The 25,620-nt window shown below is 44.5% G+C and overlaps 1 protein-coding gene across 3 annotated transcripts in view; it reads left to right on the top strand.

The window, feature by feature from the left end:
• The window catches only part of slc43a1b (solute carrier family 43 member 1b), a 47,333-nt gene extending 27,272 nt beyond the window's left edge, over positions 1–20,061 (top strand). The window contains exons 7-15 of one of the 3 annotated variants that reach the window (XM_056279901.1): positions 1,554–1,687; positions 2,327–2,469; positions 7,037–7,183; positions 7,532–7,567; positions 8,044–8,176; positions 8,574–8,703; positions 15,188–15,261; positions 15,647–15,770; positions 18,252–20,061. In XM_056279901.1, the coding sequence (XP_056135876.1) occupies positions 1,554–1,687; positions 2,327–2,469; positions 7,037–7,183; positions 7,532–7,567; positions 8,044–8,176; positions 8,574–8,703; positions 15,188–15,261; positions 15,647–15,770; positions 18,252–18,488 (1,158 nt within the window). In that variant the 3' untranslated portion in view covers positions 18,489–20,061. The remainder of the gene's footprint in view (positions 1–1,553; positions 1,688–2,326; positions 2,470–7,036; positions 7,184–7,531; positions 7,568–8,043; positions 8,177–8,573; positions 8,704–15,187; positions 15,262–15,646; positions 15,771–18,251) is intronic. The other 2 variants (XM_056279902.1, XM_056279903.1) reach the window with 2 other exon arrangements.
• Positions 20,062–25,620: the final 5,559 nt, after the last annotated feature.

Raw genomic sequence — 25,620 nt, 5'->3', positions numbered from 1 at the left:
CGAGTGATAGTCTCAAAAGCTGTAATAACAGGGACAATCTGTGGCTCAATGACTGCTACTACTGCTACTTTCGGCTGCTCCCGTTAGGAGTCACCACAGCAGATCATCTGTTTCCATCTCTTCCCATCCTCTGGATCTTCCTCTGTCACACCAGCCACTTGCATGTCCTCTCTCACCGCATCCATAAACCTCCTCTTTGGCCTTCCTCTTTTCCTCTTCCCTGGCAGCTCCATATTCAGCATCCTTCTCCCAATATACCCAGCATCTCTCCTCCACACATGTCCAAGCCATCTCAATCTTGCCTCTCTTGCTTTGTTTCCAAACTGTCCAACCTGAGCTGTCCCTGAGGAGTAGCTGGAGAGTGAATGAAGAGAGGGAGCGGGGATAGCGAGAATAAATGCTTTCCGAAGGTTTTTAATCACCGCAACCATGACAGGTTCTTGATCACGCAGTCATAACTGTGCATACATTTTTTTTTTAGGTTGGGGTCCCCTAGTGGCTCACCTGGTAGAGTGGGTACTACATAAGGTTAAGTCTTCACCTTAGCGGCCTGGGTTCGAATCCAGCCCGGGTCCTTTGTTGCATGTCATCCCCTGCCTTTCCTGTCTCTTTCTATTGTCACTGTTAAAAGTAAAGCAGAAAATGCCGAAAAAATAATCTTTAAAAACATTTAGGCTGATAAGTCTAGTAGGTTGCAAGATAAGCCGTGGACAGACACACACGCAACCAAACGCATACCACCTGGAGGAGATAACAAGTTTCCACAGTTGATGTAGTGCTCATCAGTCACCTGCACAACTTCAACAAATTCAATAAAGTATAGCCACAATATTATCAGTGCACCGCCTTCAATTCAATAAGAAAAATGTGCACACCAACCTGGAGTTGAAGTTCCCCCTCACTTGAGAAACTCATGGCAGCCTTCTCTAGCAAAATTCAGCCAATATTTTTTCTGTTTGGGAGAACATGTAAAAAATGCTGACATTCCTCCCAGATTCACAAAAAACGCAAAGTAGATAGGCATCAAGATCATCAGTAGCTGTAAATGCAGCAACCATCGCTCTTAGTTTGGTCACAACCTGTCAAAGGCTCAAGCTCAACGTTGATGACAACACGGGGGGCTAGCACCGATACATCTCAGGGCCCCTGGAGCATTCTGTCACAATACATCAAAATTTTGATTGGCTTCAACGAAAGGTGCTGGTCCAAGGAGCTGTGATGCGTTTAGATGACGTTCTAATATAGAAAATCACTGCTCATCCCACGAGAAAACAAAGTAATTGAATTCAGACACATTTCAGGCACACTTCAATTTACCTATGATAAACAGATTATGATTTCGATTTTGACAGGTCCAGCAGAGAAGGCCCTGATGGCCCTGACAGCCCACCACTGATCAGAACGTATTTCTGAGGACAGTGCATCGATCCTTCTTCTTCATCACCATCCTCTTCTTACTCTCTCTCTTTCTGTCTTCCTTCACTTTTCACTTCTTTTCCTTCGCCTCTTTCTTAACCCCCCCCCCCCATCTCCCTCGCTCTCTCTCTCTGTAGTTGATCTATGACCTGGGCGTGTCTTTCCGGGTCATCATGTGGGTGTGGTGTGGGATGGCCTGCATGGTCTTCATCAACTGCTTCCTCAACTGGCCGGCTGAATCCTTTCCTGCACCTGAAGATATCAGATACACGTTAGTAGAACCACAGACACACACGTTGTTGAAACATAAGGCCTACACAACCCATTGACACGTTGCATGTATGTGAGAGAACAGGCACTTGCACAGAAACATACAGATGGCTGGTTCATCACCAAACAAGTCTCCTGCAGCAACAAAGACGGATGAACAATGAGAAGCATTCACACTCATAGAGGTAGGCAGCTACATTCTCAGCACAGGCCACCAATACTGGCAGACAGAGGCATGCTCCACTATAACAGCTGGGGAAAACAAATCTACTCCTCTCCGTTTCCCAAAGTCTCTCTCTCTTTGCTTTTCAGCCTCAGGAAAAAAACACACAGTAGAACTTAACGTCTTCAATATTTTGCATTAGATTGTTCTTTTAGCATCTGTGGACAAAATGGCTGAGTATGTCTCGCTCTGCTTCCATCCTGCCACGTGTTTCCCCCAATTTCTTCTTCTTTCCAGTGCAGAATAGTTTCAGAGGTGAAGCAAGAATGAAATGAATTTCTTTCTTTATTTTCCCCACCTTCCATTTCTCATTTCATCCCTTTACGTTTTCCCCAGACAAGAGGGCTAGTTAAGAGGAGCTATAATAGAAGTTCTGTCACTCTCTCTCCCCCTCTCTCTCTGCATCTTGGTTGGCAGGAAGACTGTGAAGACGAGCGGGACTGTAACGGCTGACAAAATGACAGGGGACAGTTTCTACACCTATGTGACAGAAATGGAGGAAACAGTGGGACAAAAGAAGCGAGAATCTGAGGAAAATGGTTCCTCCAGTGAAGCTCAGGGTAAGGAATGTCATGGGGGGGAAAAATCAATACACTTAACTTGTATTGAACTTATACATAATTTCAAATTTCTGTAGAATCTACCAGAGGGAAGAATTTGGAACAGGTTGTGTCCAGGGTGAGAGGGGTCTGCAGTGATTTTACCTGTCTGTTTACTGACTCTGGAGGTACACAGGTCCTGGACGGTGGGCAGGTTGGCACCGGTAATCTTTTCTGCAAACCTGACTGTCCGTTGTAGTCTGTTGCTGTCCTGTTTGGTGGCCGATCCAAACCAGACAGTGATAGAAGTAAAGAGAACAGACTCGATGACTGCAGTGTAAAACTGAATCAGCAGCTCCTGAGGCAGGTTGTATTTCCTGAGCTGGCGCAGGAAGTACATCCTCTGCTGGGCCTTTTTGATGACTGTGTTGATATTGGACTTGAGTTTGTAGAACCCAGAAACCGGACGGAATCCACAGCTGACACAGTGCTGTTGAATATGGTGAGGGAAGGCAGTGATGGGGGGGGGGCTCCTCCTGAAATCCATTGTCATTGCCACAGTTTTGAGCATGTTCAGCTCCAGGTTGTTGTGACCGAACCACAGGGCCAGCTATTCGACCTCCTGCCTGTATGCAGACTCATCTCCATCTCGAATGAGACCGATGACTGTAGTAGTGTCGTCTGCAAATTTCAGGAGTTGAGCAGACGGGTCTACTGAGGTGCAGTCGTTGGTGTAAAGGGAGAAGAGCAGTTGGGAGAGTACACATCCCTGGGGGGCGCCAGTACTCACTTGGTGCTGGATGTGATTTTCCCCAGCCTCATCTGCTGCTGTCTGTCTAGTCAGGAAGCTTGTGTTCCATTGACAGATGGAGGTGGGCACAGTGAGCTGGGTGAGTTTGGTGCTCAGAACTTCTGGGATGATGGTGTTGAATGCCAAGCTGAAGTCCAGAAACAGGATCCTTGTGTACATCCTTAGGGAGTCAAGTTTTTGCCGGATATAGTGTAGTCCCATGTTGTCTGTATCATCCACTGACCTATTTACCCGGTAGGCAAACTGCAGGGGGTCTAGCAGGGGGCCTGTGATGTCCTTCAGGTGGGTCAACACCAGTCTCTCGAAGGACTTCATGACCACAGATCTCAGGGCGATGGGCCTGTAGTCATTCAGTCCAGTGATGAAGGATTTCTTTGGGAGCGGGATGATAGTGGACCGTTTGAAGCAGGAGTGGACTTCACACAGCTCCAGTGATCTCTTGAATATCCTTGTGAAAATGTAGGCCAGCTGTTCTGTGCATACCTTCAGAGAGGAGGGTGACACGCCATCTGGGGCTGGTGTCTTCCTGATCTTCTCTCTCTGGAAGAGCTGACACACATCCTCTGCACAGACCACCAGTGCCAGTGGGGAGTCAGGGGGGACAGGAGGGGTGAGGGCACGGGGTGCAGTTGGTTGTATAATGTTTGAGTTGGAGCTAGTGAGGAGTGTGGGAGTGGGCTGATCAAACCTGCAGTAAAACACATTGAAGTCATCAGCTAGTTGAAGGATCTGTACAGTTTGGGGGGAGGCTTTCCTGTAGTTGGTGTTGTCCTGCAGGCCTTTCCACACAGACGCAGTAGCCCCTTTTGGCTACTCTGATCTACTTTGTCAGTGTTTTCCTGGCCTGATTGGACAGGATCGTGTCTCCACTGCTTTAGGCATCCTCCTTGGCCTGATGAAGCTGTCTGAGTTTTGCTGTGAACTAGGGCTTATTGTTAATGAAATTGTAATTGAATGTGCAGAAGGTTTTGGTGGGCGCAAACATGTCCTCATAGAAGCTGATGTAAGATGTCACAGTGTCAGTAGGTTCGTCCAGGTCTGTTGGTGCAGCCTCAAAAACACTCCAAACGGTGCAATCAAAGCAGGCCTGAAGCTCCAGTTTTGACTCATTAATCCACCTCCTCAGGTTTAACCACAGGCTTTGCATATTTTAGTTTCTTCCTGTAGGTTGGGAGAAGATGAACCAGACAGTGATCAGAGAGTCTCAAGGCTGCATGGGGGACAGAGAGATAGGCATCCTTTAATATTGTGTAGCAATCCAGTGTGTTTTTGTCCCTGGTGGGACACTTGTCATGCTGTCTTTATGTTGGCATTTCGTGGCTGGGGTTTGCGCTGTTAACATCCCCAAAGATAATGAGAAGGGAGTCTGGATATTTGTGCTCCATGTTTATTATCTGGTCAGCCAGGTGTTGTAACGCCTCACTAATACACGGCTGGGGAGGAATATAGACACCAGCCAGAATCATCCTCTTCTTCTTTCAGCTTATTCCCTGTTTCTCAGGGGTCGCCACAGTGGATTTTATACTTTCCATCGGTACCCTGTGAGGGCACAGCACCAATGGCGGCTGTTGTTAACCCGGGACTCGACCCATCCCATATAGAGCCTTGACGGATCCGTTATGGTCTTGTTAATCCGCATACTGATTCGGCAAACTTTTACGTCGGATGCCCTTGCTGACAACCACTAACTCTATGGACGGGGGTACAGGTAAAGCGCTGGGTGCCATCCCAGTATTCATGGACTTGTGCCCATGTCTGTCGCCAGACACCAGCCAGAATAAATGATGAAAACTCCCACGGTGAGTAAAATGGCTTAGAGCCAATGAAAATGATTTCTAAGCAAAGGCTTCTTGATTTCTTCAACACTGTGACATCTGCGCACCAACCTTTGTTTATATAGAAGCAGATCGCGTTCCCCATTTTCCCCCCGTTAGCTCCATCTCACAGTCCGTACGGAGGAAATGGAAGTGTGGCAGATGGAGTAAGCTGTCTGGAATACGCTCACCAAGCCAGGTTTCAGTTAGGCCCAGGGCAGCAGATCTGGAAAAGTCAAATTTTTTTTCTCTGTTGAGGAGCAGTAGTTCGCCCATGTTCTTAGTCAGTGAGCGGACATTTGCCAGGTGGATGACAGGAGCGCAGTTCGAAATCCCTACTGTTGCAGTTTAACAAGCACTCCCCCTCAATTCCCCTGTCGTCGGCTCTGGTGAAGCCCATACAGAGCTGCTGCTCCTCCAACTAAAAGCTCAATAAACTTTTTGTTTCAATAAAAACAGTAAAAATAAGTTTGACCAGTGAATAATCTGAGGTTTAAAAGTTCTTCCCTGCTGAATGTGATGACAGAGAAAGAACAGGAAACTAAACAAACAATAGCAGACACTGTGGTGGTCAACAAGGAACAGAAGTCAGAAGTAGTGATGGTTGTAGCAATCCTGAGTGACAGTAACATCAGGAAGAAAGAGCATGAGAAGCTAGAGAAATGCCAAGAGCTGAAGGAAGAACTTGATCGGATGTGGAAGGTGAAATCCACAGTTGTCCCAGTGGTAATAGTAGCACTAGGGACTGTAAACCCAAAATTGGAGAGTGGCTCCAGCAGATTCAAGGAACAACATCTGAGGTCTCTGTCCAGAAAAGTACAGTCCTAGGAACAGCTAAGATACTGCGCAGAACCCTCAAACTCCCAGGCCTCTGGCGGAGGACCGAGCTTGAGCAAGATATGTATGTATGTATGTATGTATGTATGTATGTATGTATGTATGTATGTATGTATGTATGTATGTATGTATGTATGTATGTATGTATGTATGTATGTATGTATATATGTATATATGTATATATGTATATATGTATGTATGTATGTATGTATATATGTGTATATGTGTATATGTGTATATGTGTATATGTGTATGTATGTGTATGTGTATGTATGTATGTATGTATGTGTATGTATATGTATGTATATGTATGTATATGTATATATAATGTGTATGTGTAGGTACATGTATATTTCTTCCATATTTTTACATATTTTTTTTCACATTTTTAATTTGATGTGGTCCGAAATGATGGGACTGATGCTCCTAACTGAGCAGTATTTCTAGTTAGCAGTTGAAAAACTTCCTTAGCTAAAATCATGGTTTAGACCATTTGTCACTGAGATCTGTCAAAATCAGGGATCAGGAATCAGGAATCAGGAACACTTTATTTGTCATTTCCTTTCATGCACTTGCATACATGAAGTGAAATGAAACAAAGGGCTGTGGGGGAAAAAAAAATCTCAATTACTTTGACCCAAGCAAAACCTGTATTGTGGGTATGCAGCTGTTTTATACTTAATATTCTAAGAAATAGATTTTGAGCAGTTTACCACAGACTTCAATTATACAGGACCCACAACCTGGGACCCAACAGAACTCTGAGTGTCCGTAGAACACTCCAGTTGACAGCATTAGAGGCAGAATGGATAATGTGTAACGCCTTTCCGGTTGGAGTCTTATAAATCAGTGAAATCAGCTGGTGGACAGTTTGGTTGGAATGAAAAACCGGATATACACCCTGATGGAGCATAGATGCCAACCAGTGAGTTGGAGTGGTGAACTACATAACAAATATAAAATGAGGGGCCCTAGTTTCACAATCGTCTTTAATGTTGAGGTTGTCTTTGCTTTGCTGACTACACTTTTTTCACCTTCTCTCTCTTCTCATCTTTTTTCGCTCTCATCTCTCTTTCTCCCATCTCCATCACTCACTCTTACCCCCCCCCCCACATCTCCTCTCTAGGCTCTGTTCCACTTTGTCATTCCGTGTGTTCTCCCATCTTCCTCTGGAGTCTCATCACTATGGCCATGACCCAGCTGAGGATCATCTTCTTCATGGGTGCCATGAACAAGATGTTGGAGTTTCTGGTTACCCATGGCGACCCCCACCGTAAGAATGCATAAACAGAAATAATACCAGCGTAAAAAAAAGCAATAAAACTAATATGAAAGAGTTTACAAGCTGTCAAATACTATGATCACAAACCAAAACTTTGAACACTTGTGGACTTTATGAGTAATGCATTTCATTGAGGGAGGGGAGAACTAGGATTTTCTTTTTGTAATCCGATTCCTCATCCATCAGACAACAGAGGTAAGATGGGAAATGAGGGGATGCAGCTCAGTGTAAGGGCTGTGGTCCAGATGTCTTGGGCACTCATTGGACGTGATTAAAATCTGTGCTCTTCATGTCTCATGTCATGGAAGATCCCTGACTCCCAGCTGTTGTCTGTTTCAGCTTCTGAAGAACTGGCGAGGGAGGCCGAAGCTCAAGGTGAGACTTCAATAAGAGAGATGGTCTCTGTACAGATAGCGTCATTACTACCACGCACCACATGGACTGACTCTCTCGCCCACTTACTTTTTCTGCATGTGTATGTTCACATCTACCCGTACGTGGCTATGTGTCTGCCCACCTCTGTTGGTTATCTGTCTGCATGTCTCTCTGTGGCAGGCTCGTAGTTACTGGGTGATACTCACTTGCCGTCACTTTTGCTGGTTGAACTGTGGATATTATAATATATTTATGCTGCATACTAAGTGTGTATTAATGCGTAGTAAGTACTAAACGGTATGTAGTACTGTTAGCATGCAGTGTATATTCTATTTGTATGTGGTATGTAGCAGAATATTCAGACATAGCCACTGTTTCCATCTACCTCCCTCTTTATTTGTCTCTCCTTTTCTGATGTACCTTCTGTCTCTCTCTTTCTCTCTGTTGCTGCATTCATCTCGGTACGTATTCTCCAGTTGGTTTCTACTCGTCTATCTTTGGTACCCTGCAGCTACTTTGTCTACTGACCTGCCCCCTGATTGGCTACATCATGGACTGGAAGATGAAGGAATGTGAAGAAGACCAAGCGACCACACACACAGAGAAGAGGTAAAAAGAGGACTCAAAAGTTGAAGGGTTCTTTTTAGGATTAAATGTTAGAACTATTTTCAGGGCAAGGTAAGATTGTTGTCCAAGATGGAAGGAGGGGGGGACTTCAAGAGCAACAAAGATACATGGTAGAGGTGTGTGTGCAAGGGTGTGCATGTGTTTGCAAATGAATGATTTTTCCATCAATTCAGAGGGAAGTTTTTGTGGCCACCCATTAATGTGTCACACTCGAGGCTGTGACACATTAGTCCATGGCCTATCTCAGATCTCCACATTCTCAGCCTCAAATAGCACTATCAGGCTGTGTTCCAGTTTGTGGGGTTTTAGAACAAAACTGTCCCCTCTCCTCTGTTTGTGCCATAAACCTCACCTGACATTTGACCTTTGTCTCCTTCAGCCACTCAGGTTCCACGAAGAGAGACAGGAAGATTCAGAAATTGACCAATGCCATCAGAGCTTTCCTTTTCACCAACCTGCTATTGGTCACCTTCGGAATCATTAGCATGATTGACAACCTTCCCTTGCAGGTGAGAAAACGACATTTACATATTCACACTTGCACAGCATGACTTGGACCCTACAGTGTCTGTGGTTATACAGCAGCGTGGGACAGGTTCAAGAAATGTATGTTGGCACTGCTCTGTGGGTGAATAGCGGATGGGTATGATAATATCTTGAGTAATGAGAAAAAATACACCAGTTAATCATGGATGCAGGTTTAAAATTCAAACATCTCTTTTATTGTTATTTTTACCGAAGGACCTAAATGCTTGCATACCTCTAACAAAGATAGTTTCTGATTTTTTGCCAAATGCAACCAAGTGCCACTTTCAAGGTTTGACCCAGACCCTTCTGTGTGGATCTTGCATGCCCTCCCCATGTTTGAATGGGGTGTCTGGTTCCCCCACCACAGTCCAATTACATTTATGTTAGGTGAATGGCAGACTTGCCCATAGAAATGAGGAGGAATGTGAGTGATTGTATTTGGCTCTCAATTTACCAGTCAATCTTCGTTCCAACCCTCACCTATGGTCATGAGCTTTGGGTAGTGACCGAAAGGGTGAGATCACGGATACAAGCGGCTGAAATGAGTCTCCTCCGTAGGGTGTCTGGGCTCAGCCTTAGAGATAGGGTGAGGAGCTCGGACATCTGGCGGGAGCTCGGAGTAGAGCCGCTGCTCCTTCGCGTCGAAAGGAGCCAGTTGAGATGGTTCGGGCATCTGATTGGGATGCATCCTGGGCGCCTTCCTTTGGAGGTTTTCCAGGCACGGCCAACTGGGAGGAGAAATTAAATAACTGTTGCAATTGCTAAAATAAATAAATATATAAAAGTAGAGATAAAAATATTTATAACTGGCCGCATATGCACATCAGTTGTCCATCCACATGTTGGATGATTCTCTTAATCACAGATAGATAGGATTTTCCCCAAAAGTATCACTGAAAAAACGAGCTTTCTAGTGTAGCTCGAATTTAAGGGGCAGGCGGGGATCGAACTTGGTTTCCCCGCACCACTAGTGACTGCGCTAACCAGTCAACTAAAGGGTATGGCCTGTTAGCCAAGGGCTAGCGAGTCTACACATCCATGGCCGTACACTGTTACACTAGCCTCTTAACAGCACCGCCTATGTATAGTTCTTTTAATTAGATGCTGCTAACAAGTCCAAATTCGTCATGAAGATGGTGCCAAAGATGGTAGCCTCGGTTCTGCGCTCTCTTGTACTTTTTCCTGTTTTATTTTAGCTTCCAGCGCCCACTCACTGATCACATACCGCAGGGAAGAACTTTTAAGTCTCCAACTGCCAACTGTCCAAACTAAACAGACTTTTTTATGACTTTAATTGAACATTTTAATGAAAGTCTTGCCGAGGTCTTGATCGGTACAGCCGTGTGCGGACTACGCCGAAGACACCGAAGGGTTAAAGCGAGCCGGAGCACTCGTTAAACTGTGACAGTGGAGATTTAGAACCACCCTCCCGTCAATCCACCTGGCAAATATCTGCTCTGTGGCCAACAGGCTGGATGAACTGCTACTCCTAAATGGAAAAAACGCAAGACTTTTCCAGATCTGCCAACCAGTGCCTCACTGAAACCTGGTTTAGGGAGCATATACCAGACAGTACACTTCATCTGCCGCGGTTCCAACTCCTCCGGGCAGACTGCCATATCATATGGATCTATCAGGGAAACAACGGGGTGGCGATATATGCTTCTAGATAAATGAAGGTTGGTGTATGGATGTCAGTGTTGAAGAAATCATGCAGCCCTCACGTGGAGACCTTTTTCATTGACTGTAAACCATTCTGTCCACCGTGGGAATTTTCCCCATTTATTCTGGTTGGTGTCTATATCCCACACCAGGCCTGTGTTTAAGAGGCGTTAAAAAGACCTGGCTGATCAAATTACTAACATGGAGTGCAAATATCCAGACTCCCTACTCATCATCCTTGTGGACTTTAACAGAGCAAATCTCAGCCATGAACTGCCAAAATACAGACAGCATGTTAAATGTCCCACCAGAGACAAGAACACTCTGGAATCATTGCTACACAATATTAAAGGATGCCTACCGCTCTGTCCCCTGTGCAGCCCTGAGCCTCTCTGATCACTGTCTGATTCATCTCATCCCAGCCTACAGGCAGAAACTAAAATCTGCAAAGCCTGTGGTTAAAACTGTGAGGTAATGGACCAATGAGTCCATTACCTCACAAGCTGGAGCTCCAGGCCTACCTCGACTGCGCTGGAGTGTTTTTGAGGCTTCCTCTACAGACCTGGATGACCTTACTGACACTGTGACATCTGACATCAGCTATTGTGAGGACATGGGTGTGCCCACCAAAACCTTCTGTACTTTTAACAACAATAAGCCCTGGTTCTCAGCTAAACTCAGGCAGCTTCGTCAGGCCAAGGAGGAAGCCTACAGGAGTGGCGATAGGATCCGGTATAACAAAGCCAGAAATACACTCACAGAGGAGACCAGAGTTGCAAAGAGGTGCTATTCTGAAAAGTTGAAAAGCAGATTTTCTGCCGACGACCGATCAGAAGCCTGAAGCGGTTTGAAAGACATTACCAACTACAGGAGACCACCTCCCCCACCCCCCACCCCCCACACTGCAGGGAACCATCAATTGGCTGACGACCTAAATGGGTTTTACTGCATGTTGAAAAGCAAACTTTCACACCTCTCCCCCTCTCCGGCAACAATACACCACCAACTGCACTCCTTGCCAGCCACTCCGCCCTCCCTCCCCGACCCCCACCCACACTCAGGATCTGTGTTGAGGATGTGCGCCAGCTCTTCCAGAGACAGAAGACCAGGAAGGCACCGGGTCCGGATGGCGTGTCACCCTCCTGTCGGTCTGTGCTGACCAGCTGGCCCCCATTTTCACACTGATCTCCAACAGATCACTGGAGCTGTGTGAAGCCCCCTCCTGCTTCAAGAGCTCCACTATCATCCCCGATCCCCAACAAAAACCCGGTATCACAGGATTAAATGACTATGTCATGAAATCCTTCGAGAGACTAGTGTTGGCCCACCTGAAGGAAATCACAGGCCCCCTGCTCGGCCCCCTGCAGTTTGCCTACCGAGCAAACGGGTCAGTGGATGATGCAGTCGACATGGGATTGCACTACATCTTCCAACACCTTGACTCCCCAGTGAGATACACAAGGGTCCTGTATTTGAGCATTTCAGCTCAGCATTCAAGACCATCATCCCAGATATCCTCCACTCCAAACTCACCCAGACCACTGTACCAGCCCCCATCTGCCAGTGGATTAAAAACTTCCTGAAAGACAGGAGGCAGCTGGTGAGGCTGGGGAAAATCACACCCAGCACCCAAACAATCAGCACCGGTGCCCCCCAGGGATGTGTGCTCTATCCCTCGACTCTTCTCCCTCTACACAAATGACTGCACCTCAGGTGACCCGTCTGTTACATTTCTGAAGTTTGTGGCTGACACAACCATTGTTGGTGTTATCTGGGATGATGAAGAGTCTGTATATAGACAGGAGGTTGATCAGCTGGCCCTCTGGTGTGGCCATGACAACCTGGAGCTGAACACGCTCAGAACAGTGTAGATGACGGTGCACTTCAGGAGGAGCCCCCCCAACACTGCCCCCCCCCTCACCATACTCAACAGCACGGTGTCTACAGTGAAAACCTACAGATTTCTGGGTTCTATAATCTCCCAGGACCTATGGTGGGCATCCAACATAGACACAATCATCAAAAGGCCCAGCAGAGGACGTACTTTCTCCACCAGCTCAAGAAATTCAACCTGCCTCAGGAACTGCTGATTCAGTTCTACACTGTAATACCCCAGTCTGTCCTCTGCCCATCCATCACTGTCTGGTTTGGATCAGCCACAAAACAGGACAGGGACAGACCACAACGGACAGTGAGGTCTGCAGAGAAGATCAGTGGTGCCAACCTGCCCTCCATTCAGGGCCTGCACACCTCCAGACTCAGGAAACAGGCAGGCAACATCACTGCAGACCATCACACCCTGGTCACAAGACTCACAACATGTTCCAACTCCTCCCCTCTGGGAGGCGCTACAGAGCACTGAACCCCAAAACAACCAGATATAAAAACAGTTTCTTTCCGCAGGCGGTCATTCAAATGAACACTGTCAATAAATCCATACATGTTGTATATACTGTACTGTACATGCTGTATATACTGTACATGCTGTATATACTGTACTGTACCTGCTGTATATACTGTACATGCTGTATATACTGCACTGTACATGCTGTATATACTGTACTGTACATGTTGTATATACTGTACTGTACATGCTGTATATACTGTACTGTACATGTTGTATATACTGTACTGTACCTGCTGTATATACTGTACTGTACATGTTGTATATACTGTACTGTACATGCTGTATATACTGTACTGTACATGTTGTATATACTGTACTGTACCTGCTGTATATACTGTACTGTACATGTTGTATATACTGTACTGTACATGCTGTATATACTGTACTGTACATGTTGTATATACTGTACTGTACATGCTGTATATACTGTACTGTACATGTTGTATATACTGTACTGTACCTGCTGTATATACTGTACTGTACATGTTGCACATACTGTACTGTACCTGCTGTATATACTGTACTGTACATGCTGTATATACTGTACTGTACCTGCTGTATATACTGTACTGTACATGCTGTATATACTGTACTGTACCTGCTGTATATACTGTACTGTACATGCTGTATATACTGTACTGTACATGTTGCACATACTGTACTGTACCTGCTGTATATACTGTACTGTACATGCTGTATATACTGTACTGTACCTGCTGTATATACTGTACTGTACATGCTGTATATACTGTACTGTACATGTTGCACATACTGTACTGTACCTGCTGTATATACTGTACTGTACATGTTGCACATACTGTACTGTACCTGCTGTATATACTGTACTGTACATGCTGTATATACTGTACTGTACCTGCTGTATATACTGTACTGTACATGCTGTACATACTGTACTGTACCTGCTGTATATGCTGTACGGTACATGCTGTATATACTGTATGGTACATGCTGTATATACTGCACTGTGCATGCTGTATATACTGTACTGTACATGCTGTATATACTGTACTGTACCTGCTGTATATGCTGTACGGTACATGTTCTATATACGCTACTGTACATGCTGTATATACTGTACTGTACCTGCTGTATATACTGTACATGCTGTATATACTGTACTGTACATGCTGTATATACTGTACTGTACCTGCTGTATATACTGTACTGTACATGCTGTATATAGTGTACTGTACCTGCTGTATATACTGCCCTGTACATGTTGTATATACTGTACTGTACCTGCTGTATATACTGTACGGTACATGCTGTATATACTGTACTGTACCTGCTGTATATACTGTACTGTACCTGCTGTATATACTGTACGGTACATGCTGTATATACTGTACTGTACCTGCTGTATATACTGTACTGTACATGGTGTATATACTGTACTGTACCTGCTGTATATACTGTACTGTACATGCTGTATATACTGTACTGTACATGGTGTATATACTGTACTGTACATGCTGTATATACTGTACTGTACATTGTATGTATACTGGTACGCTCTGTCGTGCTCGTCTACCTCAGGCATGTATGTAAGTAACCTGCTAACATCTACTTCAGCATGTCTGATATACGTATTCTCTGCACCACTGCACCTCATCACCTCTTATTTCACCTGTATAAGTCAACCCTTGTGTTTATATCTGAAGGTTGTTGTGTTGTAGTGTTGTTATTCTATGTTAAGTACACTGAGAGAGCCACGAAGCCGGAGTCAAATCCCAATACACATGATTCTGGTTCTGAGACTTTATTTGTCGTTTCCCTTCATGTACTTGCACACATGAAGGGAAACGACACGTGGTTCCCCCAGCCCACAGCAGTGCCGCATACGGACAGGCTCTTGCCTCACTTTTAGCTGCTCGTATCAGCCACTTTGACGCTATCAGATGAGTCGGACAGACTAGTTCATCTGCAGCATGTAGAAAGTGGTACTGAAGCAGTCGGTGGAGGTTCTGTCCGTATGGTTTTAAATGATGTCTGCCAGCGTTTAATGTCTTAAATCTCTCCTCAAAACTTTTCTCTCTCTGAAAGTTTTTGCAAATATTTGATGTTTGTTTTCATTTATATATACTGTTTTTATTTTTATTCCCATTTATTTGGTCTTATTCATTCATTGTTGTTACCTCCTCTTTGCTCACGTCCTTTGGTCTTATTCTTGTTTTTGCCTTGCCTGGTTTTGTTTCTTTTGTCAAGACCTGTGTAACATTGTTTTAGAAATAATGAAGTTATTATTATTGTTATTATTAAGGAGGTCTAGGCTAGAACAATGTGAACTGTTTGCATACCAATATCAAGGGCATATAAATCCACATCCGTACTTACTTACAACCCCTGTCTGTTTCTCCATCGCTCTTTTCTTTCAGGTGTTTTCCTTCGTCCTCCACACAGTAGTCAGAGGGTTTATCCACTCCTGTTGTGGAGGTCTCTATGCTGCTGTGTGAGTTCTGTTCCTATCCTGTTCTACACAACGACAGCCGTGGTTTCAATGGTGACTCACCGTCACAGTAGTTTCCCCACCTTCCAGCTTTCCTTCCTCACTTTCCTTACCTTCTTCCTTCCTTATTTTTCATGAACAAAAGCCAAACTGTTTCATGTTACCAACAGGGCCGTTAGTACAAGCTAAGGACAATTTAAGCACAGTTTAAGGACTTGGACAATATTTAAAGTTCCGGGGAAGTTTACCGAGCCGGAGACACAGATTGTAATAGTCAAAGTGCAGCAGCAGTCAGTACGACTGGCACTTCCCTCACACACATTACATGAGACCAGCTTAATATCTCCTTGAGTCTGGTTGTGAAAAGACATTTCCTGCTGTCCACTAGGTATCCCGCCAAACATTTTGGGACATTGACAGGCCTGCAGTCGATGATCAGTGCTGTGTTCGCTCTGCTCCAGCAACCGCTGTTCATGGTTATGGTGGGGGAGCTCAACGGAGACCCACACTGGGTGAGACACACGTGCAGGCTCATGTGTACATGCCAACCTATGCTTACAGTCTGCATCTGCAGGGAAATCAAGATGGCACACCAGCATTTCAGAGTACACCGCCTTCTAATCAGTAGGAGTGTACCCAACTATGGGCCACATTTACAGCTGCTTATTTGTAGGGGTCACAATGTATACCCCCTATACATGTCTGGCAACTACACATCACACACACACACACACATTTGTTTTTCTATACTTGTGAGGACCCTCACTGACTACAGCCATCCCCGAATGCCCCCAACCTCCAACCATCTATATATATTATTGATTTTTTTATTAAAACAAATTATGATTAAGTCAAAGCAACACACATCAACAGAAACAATAGAAAAATATTAAAACAAAACAGAACATCCCTGCTCATAGACTCACACATTTCAAAAGGCTGGTGAGTCAGGAATTACATGAAATAAAAATAACAAATAGCTAAATAGCAGGTATCACACAGGTCTATACTACATATACCCTCTTGTAAGAATAGTAGAGACCTACCTAAACCAATATATGACATAAATATGACATAAAAGGCTCCCATGTTCTGCAAAATACATTGTTGGTGCGATGTAACATGCATGTCAAATAATGCTATGATACATATTCAAGTATGACCTCATGCCAGTGTATTCTAGAATGTAATTAGAGAAAACAGCTTGGGGAAAGAAGTTGTTTTTGAGCCTGGCAGTGCGGGCACTGAGGCTCCTGTAGCGCCCCCCAGAGTGCAGGGGGGAGAACAGTCCATGTTTGGGGTGGGTGGGATCTCTGCTGATGCTGAGACCCCTTCGAAGGCAGCGTTTGTGATAAATGTCTTTAATGGCTGGGAGCTGGGTACTGGTGATATGCTGGGCCGCCTTGACAACCCGCAGTCATTTAGGCTATTTAGGCTATGTATTAGGCTATTAGGGATACAAATTACTCACAGATTAGAAGAAGTTGTACAAGCTAATTAATTATTATCCTGTTATAACATCTATTTGAGTCAGTTGAAAGATGGTCATCACCTCCAATCTCCCAAATAGGTAGAATTAATATACTGAAAATGAATACTCTCCCCAAGCTATTATACCTCTTTCAAAATATTCAATTGCTGCCTCCTCCAAACTTCTTTACTTGAATAAAGAAATTATTCAGTAATTCAATGATAATGGAAAAACAGACGCCCCAGACTTAGTTTGTCCCTCCTGTATTTACCTTATGACAGGAGAGGGCTACACTGTCCGAACTTGTCGTGGTATTACTAGGCAACTCAAGTTAGAATCAAGGTTTTATTACTCGACAGAAAACTCGCCAGCATGGAAAGACACCGAGTCTCGCTCTGTAAAGCCTCAGCTGCTGGCATACATATACTCTGATAATCCTAAGAACCTTGAAAAGAAAACATCGAACCCTATAGTGAGAAACGTGATTGCTATATAAGGTATGAGGTACAAAAATAGTTGAAGTTGAAACCCCTGCTCTCTCTCCATATAGTCCAATTTGGGGTAATAATTGTGCCAGGTAGGGCTGATGGGGGTTTTAAACTATGGGCTGATAAGGGAGTAAGACAAACTAATGATATTTTTGATCCTGAGGATCAGAATGTTAAAACATTTTCGTTGTCAAGTACAATGTCCCCCATAATTAAAAAAAAAAAAAAAATTTACAGCTCAAGACCTTTATTGCATATAATCAAGAACAATCCTTTGCCATCCCTGCTTTATCCTCACTGGGGAACGGTTTTAATTAAAAATCCCTTTGGAAAAGGAATTATATCAGAAGTACATAACTTCTTGATTGCTAGATCACTAGAATCCTCAGAATCTAAATGGAAAGCATGGAAGAGCGATATACAAAAGCAAATACCAATTGAAGAATGGAATAAGGCATGCAATAAAGCTCAAATTCCATCCACTAACATGCGTCTAAAACCTCTGCAATACATTACACCAGAAAAACTCAATAAATTTAATCCCAGCCTTCCAGACTTATGTAACAGATGTAGGGAGTACAAAGGAACACTTTTCAATTGTATATGGAAATGTCCAAGAGTGGGGGAATTTTGGGAAGACATTCGACGAGTAGTGCAGGAGATTTTATCAATCCAATTAGTTTTTTGTATTTGGCATCTATCCAGAGGTTCACAATATAAAAGCACAGAGAACCAATTTTTGTAGATATGTGCCTTTTTACAAGCCAGAACATCTATAGCATTAACACGGTAAAGTACCAGTAGACCAAGTCTTGGGTAGTGGCTTGAGCATGTGAAAAATGTTTTTACCAGGTGGCAAATGACAACTTTGACTAACATCCATCCATCCATTATCTTAACCGCTTATCCTGCTCCCAGGGTTGCGGGAATGCTGGAGCCTATTCCAGCAGTCACTGTGCGGCAAGCGGGGAGACATCCTGGACAGGCCGCCAGGCCATCGCATTTGACTAACATCCCTCTCCCTCAATCAACAGATAAACTTTGGACTTCTCATCTTCTCCTTGTTTGGTTTCCTCTTGCCGGGCTACCTCTTCTACCACCGCCGAAACCTGACCAGGCAGAAAGCACAGCGTGGCAGGTCAGCTTCTGACCCGTCGGCCACAGACGGAGCTCGTTTCCTTCAGTCAGGGAGTGCAGATGGTAAAAAGCAAGCCAATGGACAAGCAACTAATGCCAAAAATGGACCCACAGAAAATGGGTACGTCGCTTAGCTTGAATGCTCTTAGGTTGATAAATCTAAGGAAAGAGTTACCTTGGGTACTCAGTATTAGCTAGCGGCAAGGTATAAACTGATCCTGCCTGGTTCAACAACAATCATTACAGGGTATTAAAAGATGAGAGTTTTTTTTTTTTTTTACTAACGTATTGTTTTTTTTTAATTTCATGAGGGTTTTCTGTCAAGGAAGACAAATGAACCTGCTAGAAAATATTGATCAAGACCAACAGTGACCATGAACAAACAAAGAAAGGGTTTGTGAACGTCTTGTCACTTGACTGACATTAAATCTGAAGATATGTGTGCTGGTATCAATCCGGACAACCCCTCCCCCAACACACACCAGGTTCGAGTAGAAACTGGATCTACTTATGACAGGTTCTGTGAGGCAACAGCCCACCAGAGCGTAACCTCCCCCCCCCCAAAGAAAAGCCTTTTTCAATTCAATTCTGTTACTCAGTTGATCATCCATCCATCCATCCATCCATCCATCCATCCATTATCTACACTCACTTAATCCAATTCAGGGCCATGAGAGGTTGGAGTGTTTCCCAGCATGCATTGCACAGGATGCACGTTGGCAGCCTAGACAGGTTGTCAGTCCATCAGATTATGATTATTTTGGAGAATGCTAAAAGCACACGCGCAGCAGCTGCAGTGTTCCTAGCTTGACTGATAATTGAACTTTAGATATTTAACAGAGAGCTACTGCGTCAGCGTAACCGGCCAAGTCCCAAGCTGGGCTTTGTCGAGGTTCCTGCCGTCTTTCATAGTGACTGAAGATGGAAAATACATGAGATAAGAACAGGAAAAACCAAGACTCTGGGGTAACGGATTAGATTGTGCTCTAAAGACATTATAGCTGAATGAAATGTAGGTTTTTATACATCTGTAATATTTAATGTACAGAAAACACGGTGTGCATTGCTTAAAACATGTTTGTACTGTATATGTATATCCTGTGATCTATAAACTGTATATTTTCATGCAGTTCTGGTCACCTCACCAAATATATTTGAATGTCCATTCTGTCGCACAAATTGAGATAGTAGAAATTCTATTTTGTGTAATAAGTCAAAGGGCTTTGTTTGTTTGTTTGTTTGTTTGTTTGCACATCTCAAATTTCTGGTATAGCTTAAGGTTTGCCTTTTTTCTCATTTGTTCATTTCTTTATTTACACATATAAAATTTTTAAAAAGATACAATATATAATTTGAAATAAGATGTGAAGGAGAATTGCCTAAAAACCCTCCAGGGGCTTGGAAAGTGGCATTCTCCAGGCAGCATACTACAGGAAACAATTACAGCAATGCGGTACGCACAATTTGTGTGTATCAATAATTCCACACATAGCAAGACACGGAGACACAGTTCAGCACAGCACCCGACAACAATGCATCCCATTAACACCCATGTTACACAAGTACAATGACTCAGTCATAGTCACAACACACACACACACACACACATCAAGAACACTCATTCATGATACATGCAAGCGTACACACACAAACTCTATCACTAAGAGTATACACTCATGTGATATGGCTTAGAGTTTTCATAAGACAAGGAAGATAAATGAGAAAATAAACATTATATATATATATAAGAAAAACAATGATGTTCATAATAGGCCTTTAGACTTGCTACAGGACAAAGGAAAACATTGGTTGGACCCACCTTATGGAAAATATTGGTTAGGAGAAATGATTTCAGGGCTCTCTTTAAACTGATGTGAAGACAAATTCAAACAATATAAGGGCAGAGGATTCCATATTTTGGACCCTCGGTAGAATATACTAAACTGAGACTGGGAAGTACAGGAACGGGGAGGTCTAAGGAGCGAAAAAAAACCTCCATGTGGAGTAAGTATGAAATTGATAATTGTATGCAAATATGTCAGGGAAAAAAGGGGAGAGGGTTCTTTTTAAGGAACATGAACAGATAAACCAATCTGGAGATGGTTCACTTGATAAACACTGAGGACAACTAATTGAAGGAATAGAGGCTGAGAGGAATGTCTTCAATGTACACAATTTATTATTCTTATAGTGCTCATTTCTGAAGACAGTATATGGGCCCATATTTGGTCTGATGAGTACTAACCCAAGCTATATTACAATAATTAATATACAGATAAACCATTGAATAATGTATCATAGTGGCTACCTCAGTGTTGATCAAACGGCGGGTTTTGCTTAGAATACCAATACTCTTGGCCATTTTTGTGGTTATGGCCCTGACATGAGGTTTCCAAGATAAGGATTCATCAAGCAGAATGCCAAGGAATCATGTAGAACACACATTAGTTATGGGGAGGTTATCGATTACAATTTTAGATGAGGAGTTAAAAATCCCTGATTTAAGATCAAAAAAGGTGAAGCTTGTTTTTTTTAATGTTGTGATAGTTTGTTGGACTTAAACCAAATAGCTTATTAAGTTCTTAATTTAACACCTTAATGATGGTGTCAGAATCTTTATGTGACTAGAAGACACTTGTGTCATCGGCAAATAAATTTTAGACAGCTTATCTGAGACATTGGGGAGGTCATTAATATATATCAAAAAGAACAAAGGTCCAAGAATTAAGCCTTGTGGTACACCACAGAGTATGGGAAGAAAATGAGAATTTGTTCCATTATAGAACACAAACTGCTGTCTATCTTTAAGGTAGTTAACCAGAGCAGTGAATTACATTACATTACATTACAGTCATTTAGCCGACGCTTTTATCCAAAGCGACTTACAATGAGTGTATTTAACGTAGAAAATCAGGAGAACTACTAGTCATCAGAGGGCATAAGTGCATCTTCTCTCTAAACAAGCATCTAAGAGCAAAACCAGTGCTAAAGTAAAAGCGCAAGAAAGAGTTTTTTTTAATGAGTGAATACAATAAGTGCTAAAAGCGAGTAACAGGGTAGTACTTCTTTAAGAGGCGAGTTTTCAACCTATGCTGAAAGAGGGGCAACGACTCCGCTGTCCTGACATCAGTGGGGAGTTCATTCCACCACTGTGGGGCCAGGCCAGAAAAGAGCCGGGTCGATCGGCAGCAGGGGCCTCTGAGCGACGGGGCAACCAGGTGTCCTCAATCGGCAGCAGGGGCCTCTGAGCGATGGGGCAACCAGGTGTCCCGAGGTAGCAGAGTGAAGTGGTCGGGCGGGGGTGTAGGGCTTGACAATGGCCAGGAGATAGGAAGGAGCTGTTCCTTTCACTGCCCTGTAGGCTAGCACCAGAGTCTTAAACTGGGTGCGAGCAGCTACTGGGAGCCAGTGTAGGGACATGAGAAGGGGAGTTGTGTGGGAGAACGTAGGGCGGTTGAACACCAGATGAGCTGGAGCTTTCTGAACAAGCTCCAGAGGTCTGATGGCCAATGCCGGGGCGCCAGCAAGGAGGGAGTTGTCGTAGTCCAGCTGGGAGATGACCAGAGCCTGGATGAGCACCTGTGCCATCTCGTCGGTGAGGAATGAGCGAATCCTCCTGATGTTATAGAGGAGAAATCTGCAGGCGCGAGCAACCGATGCAGCGTTTTCAGCAAACGACAGTTGGTCATCCAGGATCACACCCACATTCCTCGCAGTCCGAGTTGGCGTCACCACAGTGTTGTCATGGTGATGGCCAGGTCTCAGTGCGGGCAACCTTTCCCCGGGAGGAACATGAGCTCTGTCTTGTCCAGATTGAGCTTCAGGTGGTGTGTTGCCATCCACTCTGAGATGTCAGTCAAGCACGCAGCAATGCGTGTCTCTACTTGTGTGTCAGAGGGAGCAAAGGTCAAGATCAGCTGGGTGTCATCGGCATAACAATGGTAAGAGAAGTCATGCGAACGAATAACAGAACCCAGGGATGTTGTGTACAGGGAGAAAAGGAGAGGACCCAGAACCGAACCTTGTGGAATGCCTGTAGTCAGTCTGCGAGGCTCCGACACAGATCCCCTCCATGTCACCTGGTAGAGCGACCCATCAGGTAGGATGCAAACATTGAGAGTGCAGAGCCTGTGACACCCAGCTCCTCGAGGGTAGAGAGGAGGATCTGGTGGTTCACCGTGTCGAACGCAGCTGGCAGGTCCAGGAGTATCAGGACAGAGGAGAGAGAGTTTGTAAATTGTTCCTAACTCCAAGATGTGAAAGCTTCTGAAGACGAATATGGTGATTAGCTGTGTCAAATGCCTTAGATCAGCCTAAAAAAACAACAAACAAACAAACAAACAAGCAAATGTATAGTCAAGTCAAGTCAAATTTATTTGTATAGTCCAATATCAAAAATTAAAAATGTGCCTCAAAGGGCTTTACAGGAATGTAACATCCTGTCCTTAGAGCCTCGCATCGGATAAGGAACAACTCCCTAAAAAACCCTTTAACAGGGAGAAAAAATAGGAAGAAAGCTCAGGGAGAGCAACAGAGGAGGGGTCTCTCTCCCAAGACGGACAACGTGCAATAGATGTTGTGTTTACACAATTTACAGAATACAACACTGAAAAAGGATAACAAAATTGTAATGTAATTATAAAATATATGAAGAATATGATGAGGAGGATGCCAAGCAGTGTCCAGACGCCACCGGAACAGCCCAGGACCTGAGTCACGCGACCACCATCACCATGTAAAAAAAATAAAATAAAATAAACGCTGAGTGTGAAGTGGAAGAGAGAAAAATTCTGGACTGAGTTGGATGAAGTGGTGGAGAGTGTACCAAAGAAGGAGCGAGTGGTGATTGGAGTGGACTTTAATGGGCATGTTGGTGAAGGCTACGTATGGTGTCAAGGAGAGCAATATGAGGGCGTCTGGGTAGCATAGCGATATATTCCATTGCCTACCAACACGGGGATCACCAGTTCGAATCCCTGTGTTACCTCCGGCTTGGTCGGGCATCCCTACGGACACAATTGGCCGTGTCTGTAGATGGGAAGCTGGATGTGGGTATGTGTCCTGGTCGCTGCACTAGCGCCTCCTCTGGTCGGTCGGGGCGCCTGTTGAGGGGGGAGGGGGAACTAGGGGAATTGTGTGATCCTCCCACGTGGTACGTCCCCCTGGCGAAACTCCTCACTGTCAGGTGAATAGAAGTGACTGGTGACTCCACATGTATCGGAGGAGGCATGTGGTAGTCTGCAGCCCTCCCCGGATTGGCAGAGGAGGTGGAGCAGAGACCGGGACAGCTCGGAAGAGTGGGGTAATTGCAAAAAGTGGGAAATGGCTGTGGTGAATTCATATTTCAAGAAGAGAGAGGAACACAGGGTGACGTATAAAAGTGGAGGAAAGTGCACACAGGTGCCGTCTGAAAGGGATTGGAGGCTGCAAGGTGGTGACAGGGGATAACATAGCTAGGCAGCATCGGACGGTGGTCTTTAGGGTGACTTTGGAGACCAAGAAGAGGAAGAGAGTGAAGGCAGAGCTAAGGATCAAATGGTGGAAGTTGAAGAAGGAAGAATGTGTGGCATTCAGGGAGGAGTTAAGACAGGCACTGGGTGGAAGTGAAGAGTTGTCAGGTGTCTGGGCAACCATTCCAGAAATAGTGAGGGAGACAGCTAGGAAGGCACTTGGTGTGTCATCTGGACAGAGAAAAGAAGACAAGGAGACTTGGTGGGGGAATGAGGAAGTACAGGAACATATACAGAGGAAGAGGTTGGCAAAGAACAAGTGGGATAGTCAGAGAGACGAAGAAAGTAGACAGGAGTACAAGGAGATGTGGAATAAAGCGAAGAGAAAGATGGCAAAGGAAAATGCATATTGTGAGTTGTATGAGAGGTTGGACACTAAGGAAGGAGAAAAGGACTTGTTTCGATTGGCTAGGCAGAGGTACTGAGCTGGGAAGGATGTGCAGGATGTGCAGCAGTTTAGGGTGATGAAGGACAGAGATGGAAATGTGCTGAGAAGCGAGGAGAGTGTGCTGAGAAGGTGGAAGGAGTACTTTGAGGGGCTGATGAATGAAGAAAAGAAGAAGTGAGTACACCAGACAGGACACTAGACTAGACTCCTTGGTGGATCGGGTCCCCAGGCACAAACGGAGCAATATAGTGTACGATGTTAAGTGGCAGGAGGATCGCTGTGAGTTGTACATCAGCAGAACCAACACAGAAGAGCTAACGTGTAAGGCCAGGACTCCACCGTCTGCACCCATCTACAGGCCAGTGGCCACGCTTTCAAGGTTTGAATGGGGAGTCAAAGAGGTCAGTTATGTGAAGAGGGAACGACCATCACTGAACCGGGGGGGGGGATACATCTGAGTACATCTGTCACCATCTTACAATGCTGTGATTCCAACCATTCCCCAATCCTCTGTGCATAGTGTGCATTGCCATCTTAACTCTAGTTAACGGCCACGGCAATTTGCATATGAAACCGATCGTTGTTTTCCGTTGTTAGGCCACTGTATTGCTTATAAAGGTGGGGCTACCTGCTGTCAGTTGACACTGAAGAGGTCCCTTAGATAACCTTTATGTTTTCATCCTATATTTTAATAGGCAAGTTAATTAAGAGCAAACTCTTATTTACGATAACGGCCTATGTTGGGGGGAAGTGCCCCCTAGGGGAAGGGGATGGGGAGTAAAATAAAGAGAGGTAAAAACAAGGAACAGCAGTGACATGACAGGCCAAGTACACAGATGTGGACATCACAATCAGTACAACAAAACATTCATGGTGGTCATACTTACGTGTGCGGAGCAACAAGGCTGACATATAGCAACAGGTAAGACATAGCACACACGTTCACGCACAGTAGAGCAGCAGCAGCAGTGTGGTTTCATGCCAGGAAAGAGCACCACAGATGTGATGTTTGCTTTGAGGATGTGATGGAGAAGTATAGAGAAGGCCAGAAGGAGTTACTACATCCTGTCTTTGTGGATTTAGAGAAAGCATACGACAGGGTGCCGAGAGAGGAGGTGTGGTATTGTATGAGGAAGTCAGGAGTGGCAGAGAAGTATGAAGGAGTGGTGCAGGATATGTATGAGGGAGGTGTGATGGTGGTGAGGTGTGCAGTAGGAATGACAGATGGGTTCAAGGTGGAGGTGGGATTACATCAAGGATCATCTCTGAGCCCTTTCTTGTTTGCAATGGTGATGGACAGGTTGATGGGTGAGATCAGACAGGAGACTCCATGACTGTGGATGACATTGTGATCTGTAGCGAGAGTAG

Source organism: Lampris incognitus, chromosome 5 (assembly GCF_029633865.1).
Source record: "Lampris incognitus isolate fLamInc1 chromosome 5, fLamInc1.hap2, whole genome shotgun sequence".
Classification (NCBI taxonomy): Eukaryota; Metazoa; Chordata; class Actinopteri; order Lampriformes; family Lampridae; genus Lampris; species Lampris incognitus.
Note: the sequence above shows the minus strand (reverse complement) of the source record. Positions and strands in the feature narration are given on the sequence as shown.